The sequence below is a fragment of the Medicago truncatula genome, chromosome 8 (genome assembly GCF_003473485.1).
Source record: "Medicago truncatula cultivar Jemalong A17 chromosome 8, MtrunA17r5.0-ANR, whole genome shotgun sequence".
In the NCBI taxonomy this organism is placed as follows: domain Eukaryota; kingdom Viridiplantae; phylum Streptophyta; class Magnoliopsida; order Fabales; family Fabaceae; genus Medicago; species Medicago truncatula.
Genome location: NC_053049.1, coordinates 30,890,481 through 30,901,455, shown reverse-complemented (window position 1 = coordinate 30,901,455; position 10,975 = coordinate 30,890,481). Strand labels below are relative to the sequence as shown.

At 31.8% G+C, this 10,975-nt stretch overlaps 1 protein-coding gene across 1 annotated transcript; it reads right to left on the bottom strand.

Annotated features, from left to right (window-relative positions):
* Positions 1-8,730: 8,730 nt before the first annotated feature.
* LOC112417403 (uncharacterized) lies at positions 8,731-9,597 on the bottom strand. Its single transcript, XM_024773042.1, has one exon. It carries the CDS (start codon positions 9,595-9,597, stop codon positions 8,731-8,733), a length of 867 nt encoding a protein of 288 aa, XP_024628810.1.
* Between the last annotated feature and the right edge of the window lie 1,378 nt (positions 9,598-10,975).

Sequence of the window (10,975 nt, the reverse complement as noted above, 5' to 3'; positions counted from 1 at the left end):
TTGAAGTGTGTTTGGTTGTCTCTTTCCAAAAGCGATTCGGCCTTGCAAATGCAATTCTGGGAGAAGCCGCAAATCCTAGCTTTTGCGGTGAGCCCCAAAATCAATTCGCCATTTACTGTAGCTGTCAATGAGATAACCTGTTTCTTCCTTTATTACCCTTTTTGTTATTATTTTTTAACTTTCATGATTTTGTGCTCATGAGAAGAAGACGAAAATATATATGGTTTTAGGATATTCAACATTCATCCAGCCTCCCTAGTTTTTATTTTTCCTGTTTATTTTTTTCCTCAGCCGCCATGCCTATTAGTTGGAGAATTGCAGTCACAAGGTTAGGGAAGGAGTAATTGGGCTCCAAAGCCCATTTATTTTCTTTTCTTAATAAACCCATTAATTTAAATAAACTAAAAAGTTAAAGAAGTCTGTTTCGACAAAAAAATAATATGAACATAATATAAATTTGAAATTAAATTCTCTATATTTGTAAAGAAAAAATCTCTATATTTATTTTGACAGGTATATTTAAAGGTTTTAAAAATCTATAATTTAGGCTTAAAAAACATATATAATTATGTATTAAGAAACTATATATATTTTTCATTACAATGCATTAATTTATAATTTTTTTTACATATTTTGATAATTATATTCTCTTAAAAATTACCCAGTTGATAAAATAATTATTAAAAATAACTATTATAAATTAAGATTATTTTAAAATGAATTTTTGAAGCAATAAAAATTCATTTATATGTTGAAATAATTATCTAATGAGAATAAGATATTTACTTTTAAATACAATTAAAAGGATAGTTTGGTCATTACACGTTCAAAATCAATTTTGATTCAAACTATCCAAACAACGTCAACTCATAAGAATCACTTGTAAGAAAGTGTATCCAAACATAAATCAATTCACCTCAAACTCACTTTTAACCAAAATCAATTCTAACAAAATCAATTCTATCAAAATCAATTTTCGCCACCGTCATACCAAACACACACTAAGTATATAATATTTTCTATACCATACACATAAAAAAACAGAATTCATGATTACTGTATAATACTATGTATTAAAAAATAATTATAAAATAAACGGGCTATCCGCGACGGGCTCGGGCTAAAAAGGCCCGGTTTTAAACAGGTCTAATTTTTTATGCGCAAATTCGGCATTTTTCGGGCTTTTACGGCTCTAGTTGGGAGCCAGTGGTAGTTAACTACCATTGGAGAAAAAAAAAATATTTTCCATGTGTTTTTAGGAAAAAACACTTGGTAGAAGGATGTTTTACCGTAGCGTACACCCATCAGTTATACTTCTACCCACAAAAAATCTAAAATGCCAATTTTAACTTTTTTCAAAATCACACCCATACACCCCATCAAATTTTATAGAATTAAAAACAATCGTCAAATTTTCCAGACTATACAATCAAAAAATAATCATTCTCAATTATGTGTTGTGATTTGATTTTGGTCTACGTAAATCAAATCAAGATTCAATTCTCTCTCCCTACAAATTCACCCCATTTTCATTTTCTCTTCATCAACCATCCTTCACACAAAAACTCTAAAAATAAGAAATTGATTTTGAATTTTTCATGTTGTTCAATACATTTTCTATACACTGTTTTATTTTTCATATTCAATGACAATAACACATGGAATTTGAAAGATCAAAACCAATTAACAACTTTTCATCACCATGTTTAAAATGGGGAACACAATGGCTACAAAGATGTGTCAACAAACAACAACAACAAACCCTTTTCCTTCAAAACTAGATTCACCACAAAACGACCCTAACCGCTAAAACGACTAATGGTCAATGCTATTCATGAAAAAACCATGGGTGATCTAAGGGTTTCTGCAAAAAAAGATTAAAGTTTCCATTTTTAAAGAAAATGGTGTTGTTGTTGTTGGTGTGTGATGTTGAGATTGGAGATGAGAATGGTGAGGGAAGGTGAGATTTTGGGGCTATTGAAATTAGAGAAATGGGTTTGAATCCATTGATGACAGAATGCAAGAAGGTAAGAAAAGTGAGATACGAAGAAAACCCTTTGTCTGCTTCTCTGTAACATGCTATATTTTCATAAATCCAGAAAACTTCAACGGTTGACTGAGTGGGTGTAGTTTTATCCAAGTTAAATTTGGAAATTTTGATAGTTTGTAGGGGTAAGTATAAATATTGGGGTATAGGGTAAAATTTCCATGGTAGAAAGCAGTTCTCATCATATATTGGGTTTCACTACAGTTGGGTCTCTTAGTCCAGTCCATTTGACCAAAATAAACCCTACAGAGTTCTCGCTTGTGGAAAAAAGGACTATTACTTTTCCCACCCTATATCTTACTAGCCGCCCAATAAATTTTCCAAAAACGCCCTTGATTATCCGAATTCATTTTTCACTAATTTGGATTTTATAATCCAAAATATGCTTATGTATAGTTAGCAACTAGAATTTCTCTAATTTCAATAGTTTTGAATTTTGCTTTTAAAAACAACCAAAAAACAAAGTAGAAAAAAAATGCTAAAAACATGTCAAATAAATCATAAAAATACCACAAAAAAATTCTAATGCAAATTTTTTTTGATTTTGTTTTTAGAAAATGAAAAATTTAAAAAGAAAAAGAAAAATGGGTTTAAATTGTGGAATTTTGGATTTTGAGGGATGGAGTCCCATAAGAAGTCCTTTCTACGGGAGTCTTGATCCTTGATATTTTTTTTAATTTTCTGGCTAAGTTTCGGAGTAATCCGATCAAGTAGCCCGAAAAACTAATTTTTGACTAAGAACAACTACAATGACGCAAAATAGAAGGATGAGAGTTAGGAAGATTAATATTGTCTGTAAAATGTTCATCCATGTTACAAACATGTTTAGAATTTGTAGTGATGCAGTTCAGATTATATAATTCGGGAAAAAAATCAAGACTATAATTGTGGAATTTGTAGGAAGATTAATATTGTCCGTAAAATGTTACATCCATGTTACAAACCTTTAAATTTTTGATTATTTAGACTTAAGTCTTGCAAAGTTTAGCTCGGTTCAACCTATTTTCACCCCTGATGAACACAGCAGTGTTTTTTTTTTTTTTACTTGTTTTGAGAAAGACACGAAGGGCGATAAACAACCATCTTTAATTTTAGCATGAAATGTACCGTAAAAAATTAAGTTATAATCAAACCTTTTTGCTTCAACCCATTTAGCCTGTAAATCCAATGACCTTTGTGCTAGTCTACAATCAATATCTTCAATTGTTTTTTGAAAAATAATAATATTAAAATTTGGACCGTGCTATAATTGTAATTTAGTTGAGTTTCACAAATCCACTATAATTGTAATTTGGACCGTGCTATAACATGAAAATATGTTTGAAGCCATGAAAATCCACTAAATAAGAGAACTGTATGAACGTGTTATATTTTTTTACAAGTTCATCAATGTTAATTTTTGAGGTATATTCGTTACAAACGTTTTAGTGGAAAGATATATAGCAAAAACTTAAGAAGCAAGCCTGACCAGCCTCATCATCATCACGTAACATGCTATGAGTTATGGGTCATGAGCTTAAAGATATTTGCCAATGATTAGCCTCGCACCAACTCACATCGCGGCCCGCAAGGGTCGCATCGTAGGAATCTCATGGCAAGGCATCAGGATTAGGCTCGTCATGGCTCACCTCATGAGATTTATGCCCGCGTTGCAGGCCATATTTCCCTAAAATCTTGGGAAACGCACGCCTATAAATAGGAAACCCATAAGTTAGTCTATAAACCACCTTTTATTGAGAAGACAAAGTCAGAAATGCATTTCAGAAGGATTGGAGCAACCAGAGCCATGGGATCATCAACTAGTGATCCTTTACTCATGTTTTCTTATTTATATCCATTAGGTTATATTTAGAAGCTATGAGTAGATAATTCCCTCTAGGCTAGGTCATGAAAGAGGAACTTTATGTAATTGTTTGATCATGTAACTTTAAATAATTCTATTAAATTCAAGTTGATCACTTTTGTTATTTTATTCAATTATACATATGTTTAATCTTATTCATGTTTATTTATGTTTACTGATCTTCATAAATTGATCCAAACCCATAACTACTAACCTTAGCTTTGGTAGTCAAGCTGGTATAATTGTTCAACCATTTTATAACATAGATATATCTAAATGATAATGTGTACATAATTTGGCGTTCTTAAACTTAAATGGTTATAGGATCACATAAGATATTAAGAAGTAGTGACCGTTGAAGAGAGTAGTGACTAAGACATTGTCCTAACTTTTTTGATCAAATGTCTTAAAATCAAGCAATAAATTAATATTGTAGTCATATTTTGTAGTTATATAAACAATTCAAAGAAGAAAATCTAAGATGACCTAGTTGTCTTTTTCTCTCTTTCTCAAGTAAAATAAACCAATCATATTGCCAAGTGCAAACCCCCCGTTTTTTTTAACATAAACCTACCTAATCATCATCGTAGTAGTTTAGTTAAAACAACATAATTCTCGTGCAGACAAACTTAATAAATTTTACTACTTGTCGACACTTTAGTACCCTTGATAATAATCAACAACAGAAAGAGCTGACCACACTAATAATACACTTGAGTGTTTATGATGAAGAGGAATCTATGGAAGAAAATGATTACGTCAGAAATAGAAAGCTTGAATTCACAAGAAATGCCAATGAAATTATCAAAGGACAAAAGCCAACTGTTAGTTGTTTGGCCATCACATGAGGAAATTATGTTGAAAAAGTTACTAAATAAGTGTAGTGAATAAGTAATAAACATAACATTTGCTTATCAGAAGCATTAAGGAAACCCACTAAAATTTAATCTAGAAACACAATGTTGATATGGGAGTGGGACCAAGAAGTAGTGACTTTATGATTAATAATATGACAAATGATTGAAATGAAGGAAGATAATAACACCCATATCTCAACAAAAAAGATCACAGTAAGCAGTGTTCAACATTCGCGATCTATGAAGTATGGACACCTCTAAAACTAGACATGTTGCGGTGTCCGATACTGCTATGACATATGTCGAACCAAGGTCATAAATAATTGATTTTTTCTTTACTTCGACATTCCTACGATCGGTGTCCGACACCTATATAACACTCATACGAGCTGTGTCGGAGTTTCAGACTAATATCTAAAACAATTTTTTTTCTCTCTCGCTTCCGCACACCATAGATACAAGAGTTACATATATTTTGAGAAATCTTGATCAATTAGTGGTTATAGACATTATAGTTGATTATATCGTTTTTAGCTTTTTTGATAGTAGATGAATAAATAAAGGTCAAATCATATGATATCTTGTTGTAAAACTTTTTCTAATGACATAAATTGCTCAAGTTAAATGTTTATATATGTATTTTAATTTTCATTTTAGACCGTCTTTAAATAAATTAACATATATGTAATGGTGTCGGTGTCCTATATTTTCTACATTAGCGGTGTCAACGTGTCCATGTCAGTGTCGTATCAGATGCACGTGTCCATGCTTCATAGTTCGCGACACGGTGAAATGAACACGCTGCGCGATGAACCAAGTTTTAAGGTAGAAATTTTTTGTTGCGCAACACATCTGAGATAACAAAAACACCTAATGTCGTCGGTGGTGATACGTTATAAAAATGAAATGGTAGAAGCAGAAAACGCAAGCGCCTATTTTAACATTCTGAAAAATCATCACCTTCATCTCTTATTATTTTTCCTGACTCAGTGGTTTTTCTCTTGTTTCCTAAGGTTGTTTTTGTTGTTGAGTTTTGGCTTAGTTTCCCAATCTTGTATTTTTCTTTGTTCCTTTTAATATTTTCTTTTCTTTATAAAATAAAGATTAACTTAATTTAGGGTAATTATAGAAATTTGGTGGTAGTTGAATTTCTTACTCCGCTAGTCTTATATATAAGTAAAGAATTATCCTCGTGAGCTTAGCTCAGTTGGTAGGAATATTGCATATTATATGCTGGAGCCGGGGTTCGAACCCCGGACACTCCACTTCTCCACGATTAAATTGTGTGAGCTCTAGCCACTAGGCTACTTGACCGAAAAAAAAAAAAAAAAAAACAATTATTTTTTAGGTTCATTGATAGGCTAATGTATCATGTTTATATCATAAATCAAAGGCTTAATAGATCCATTGGTCCCTTAAATAATTTCAATTTTTCATTTTGGTCCCATAATTAATAAAACACACGTTTTAGTCCCTCATTTTTTCCTCCGTTTGTCAAATAAATCTCAAACTGTTAACTTTAACTCTAAATGTCTATTTCAAAGGAGGGCCATTGGATTACGCATGTCTATTTTATCTTACGGTGAATCAACAACATCTAATTAATTTTCTCTTTCTTCATCTTTTTTCCTTTACTTCTTCATCATCACATTCATCAACACCATCATCTTCATCAACACAACATCAACAACAACAAAATCAAATCAAACCCAGCCATATCAAATAATTCGTACAACATCAATAAACACAAAATCAAACCAAAATCCATCCGTTCTCATCATCATCTCCATATGTTCTCAAACAACAACAAAAAAAAATCCAAAAAAATTCATCTTCTCCATCTTCACCTCAAAATAAAAAACAAACTTTGTGTGAAGGACAAGAATAGCGCTAATCAAAGCTTCATTGGGTTCATTCAAGAGCAAGTGAAGACATGATTCAGCTTCAACTTATCAGCGATAAAAAACAGAACATAAACCCTATTTTTTTTTAAATTGAAATTGAAATTGAAATACAAGAAAGTTTATGAATCATTCATAACAATTAAAAATATATATATAGAAGTTTGAAGAACACGAAGACCATATTTGGTTTCATCAATGGCTGCTTTGGCTAATTGTTTTTGGGAATCGCCTCTTCATAAAAAACAAGACCAACATGAAGAACAACAACATACTTCAGACGCGAAGATGAAGAACAAGACCATTCTTTCCTTTTCCGATTCCAGATTCGGTCTCCAATTTCCCGTTATTATTGCTCTTGTTTAGTTGAAGATCTTTTTTTGTTTTTTTCTTCTTGTTGATGTAGATTGATTTCGAGTAGAAAGAAGAACTTTCTAGATCTGCTTCTCAGTAATACCCAAATCATGTTCTTGGTAATTTTGTTTTTGATGTTTCGAGTTTATGAATTATCCAAAAAGTATTTAAAGATTATTATCCAGAATTTGGGGTTGTTGTGTTTTTTTTAATTTTGAAGAAGATGGAATCACGTGAGTTTTTAGATTTTTTTTTTTTGATGAATTTGAAGATTTTTTGGATTTCAAAGTCTACATCCAACACTTCTTTTTTTACGGTTTGGATTTTTTTTTCTGGGTATGTTCATGAAGAAGATGATGGTGTTGATGAATGATGATGAAAAAGTAAATGAAAGAAGATGAAGAAAGAGAAAATTAATTAGATGTTGTTGATTCACCGTAAGATAAAATAGGCATGCGTAATCCAATGGTTTTCCTTTAAAATATACATTTAGAGTTAAAGTTAACAGTTTGAGATTTATTTGGCAAACGGAGGAAAAAGTGAGGGACTAAAACGTGTGTTTTATTAATTATGGGACCAAAATGAAAAATTGAAATTATTTAAGGGACCAATGGATCTATTAAGCCTAAATCAAATACATTAGTTACTCAATAAATGTGAAAAGAAAAATCTTCGCTTATATATGAGACTGGATTGAGTATATCGATAGTAAAAGTGTTAAAAAAACTGTTTGTCATGTGGAAGAAAACAAATCATTGGACACATGAATAATATTTTTTTTAAGGTACATGGATAATATATTAAACATGTGTTTTGTATTCCAAAAAATACTTTATTCTATGTATATTATATAACAACATCATAACGCAAGCAATTCAATTGATTAATTTATATAAAGAACTCTCATACTCACATTATATTCTTACTTGATTTATCAAAGAAAACATTATATTCTTGCTCTCCCTCTTCCTTTTTCTCCATCCGTTAATTTTTTACCAATAAGAAGAGAGAAAGGAGGTTGTCATAAAAGTTGTAAGCGAATGATTGTTCAAATATCATTGCTCATAAAAATAATCACTTTGGTTTCTTTTTTTATAATAACATCATAAGACAAGCATCAATTCATATACATTGGACATTTAACATAAACAGCTTCATACTTATTATGATAATCACCAATAATGCTTATCCAACAAAATTTAAAGATCGCCAATTACATTTTTGTCAACCTTTTAGTATAATGGCATAAAGAACTTCCTTAAGGAAAACATGTCTTATTAATTAAGGGAAACAATTTGGTCAACAACTTTTTTTATAATTTTATTTTAAAATTTATTGATTAAATAATAAAGGGCCTTAATATTATCAAGTTCGGGGGTGCATCTTCTAAATATTTATTGGTATCACAGTAAATTTGTTAAAATCATAGTGAGTCGATGTGATTTTGTCCAACACACCTTAATACCAAACTTGTAATAAGAGTGACAAGCAATCATAAGTTACAGACATGATCATCAATTTTATTGTCACGTCAATATTTCATAAAATAATCTTACTTATCTGTCTTCCTTTATATATTAAACTTCACAATCATAAGGTTCCATCAAACGCCACCTCCAAACTTTGATCACATGCTGGAGATCTCTGTGACACACGAGCTAATTAATAGTTGAATCTCGCCCTTAAATGTTGGAAGATACATATTTTTTTTTTTGAAGGGAACAAAACTCATTGCATTTCATTTATAATAATTGTTTCAATATAAGAAGGGATATGATAATAAATGACGGGACTAGCTAGAAATGTAGCCTCTCTTGCAAGCGCATGAGCTGCTGCATTTGCTTGTCGCCTAGTGAACTCTGTCCTGAAGTTGATGAAGAAGGCGGAAAAGAGAGCTTTACAAGATGCAATGACATGTCCAAACTTAGAGACATCGTCTTTACTGGAGCGGAATGCATCACAAGTAATTTTAGAATCAAGCTCGAAGTCGATATTATCTAACGACATATCACTAAGCCATTGGAGAGCTTCAAATAAGCCCATGGCTTCACCAACCGTAACCTGATCTAAACAAGGAAAACTCGTCATTTTTGCCAAGACGAAAGCACCTTCCTCATCACGAATGCAAATACCAATGCCCGTACGGTTGAAATTTGAAGAAAAAGCGGCATCAACATTACACTTGTACCGCCCGGATGTCGGTTTCTGCCACAATACCAAACCATCATCTGAGGAATTTACCTCTGCAGAATTTGAGAGCAGCTGCGTGGGAGGTGCTGCTGTAGCCGCTCGGCTCTCAGCTGATGTTTTGGTGTTTGCAATCTGCCACTTAGTAATCATCACACGCGCACGGTCAACAACAACTGCAACAACTTCCGTTACACCCTCCCAAACCTTTAAGTTACGGTGTTTCCAAAGGCTCCACACCGTAGCAGCAAATACCACTCTCTGTTCTGTAGTAAGCATATCAAGTAGTGCAAAAACAGTCCCTATATCTGAATCAGCATTCGAATTTGCAGCACTAACATCAGACCAAAGCCCCGACAAACGCCATACTTGTATAGCAAACGGACACGCAAAGAATAAGTGTGCCATATCCTCATGACTGGATTCACAACTCACACATTGCGTAGGACACTGTACTCCTTTATCATGGTAAACTATGACAATATATAAATATGTACTCCTTTGTCATAGTTAAATATTGAAAGTAAGATATAAAAATCGAACCTGACCCTAGGATCTTAAAATTGTGAATTAATAAATTCATGATCCGAAATATATTAAGGATCAATTTGATGAATTGTAAAAAAAATTAAAGAACCCCATTTTTTTTTTGTACTGGGAACCCCATTCTATTACTAGTTTGTAGTTTTTTTATGGATAGTTTGTAGTTAAATACTGACTGTTTTCAATTTTGCTGAAAAATTAGTTTTAGCTTAATTGCACTTTTGTTTCGTACTCTCTCAATTGTAAGATTTTGAACTTCTAGTTATAATTGAGTTATTTTAGCCTTCCTAGTGTTTCAATTATGAGAATTTATACATTTAGGATTTGTTTGCAAGTTTGGAGGGGAAGGAAGGGGAGGGTTTGGAAAAAAAATAAAAATAAAAAGGAAGGAGTAAGTGGAAAAAATAAAGGACATCGAGAGGAAGGACTTTGGGGGGTTATTTTTCTTCAAAATATAAAACCCTCCTTATTTGGGGAACTACAAAATTGTATTGGATGAGGGTTTTGGAGGGTTTATACGTATTGTTCAAATTTAATATACGTTGTTATAATATTCTTAAAATTAAAAATATTTTAAAAGTATTAATTTATCACTCTAAACAAATACTCTTTCAAAAAATGTGAAAGATTTTTCATTTTTCCTCTATATTTTTGTCCTCCCCTTCCATTCCCCTCAAAAACTCCGAAACAAAGTCTGGGCTACTTGACATAAAAAAAGTACTAGTTTATATATAGAAAATGCCTTAATACTATGTTTTTGTCAAATAGTCTCGGTGGCTATAAATTCATCATGTAAGGTTATGAAGTGAGGAATCCATAGTTTCAACTTTGACTCTTGCACAACACAATGTTCCTACCAACAGAGTTATGCTCACGTGAACTGTTTAAGTACAAGAAAGCTAGTAATGTGGTCTTTAATTTTGGTACACATAATTGGTGGTCGAGCCCGCTTTCATGTATGGGCATCGACTGACTATGTTGTAATTTGAGAGAATGTTGCTCTATCCGTGATTGTTATGGCACGCCTTGTGCTGCAACAATTACGTTGTTCTTGGTAATATAATTCATTTTGGTTTCTTAAAAAAAAAAAAAAAAAACTGTTTAAGTACAAATTATTATCTAATATATGTCGTCAATTCGTATAGCTAATTAATTTCCTCAAAAGAAAAATATAACAGATTAATTATTAAACTAAATTATTTAATGTAACACGCCATGCATGCTTTCAAAAGTAAACCATGCC

Bases quoted from the DNA above. Each gene is read 5' to 3' on its own strand.
- LOC112417403 (XM_024773042.1), bottom strand. From the start codon at position 9,597: ATGGCACACTTATTCTTTGCGTGTCCGTTTGCTATACAAGTATGGCGT.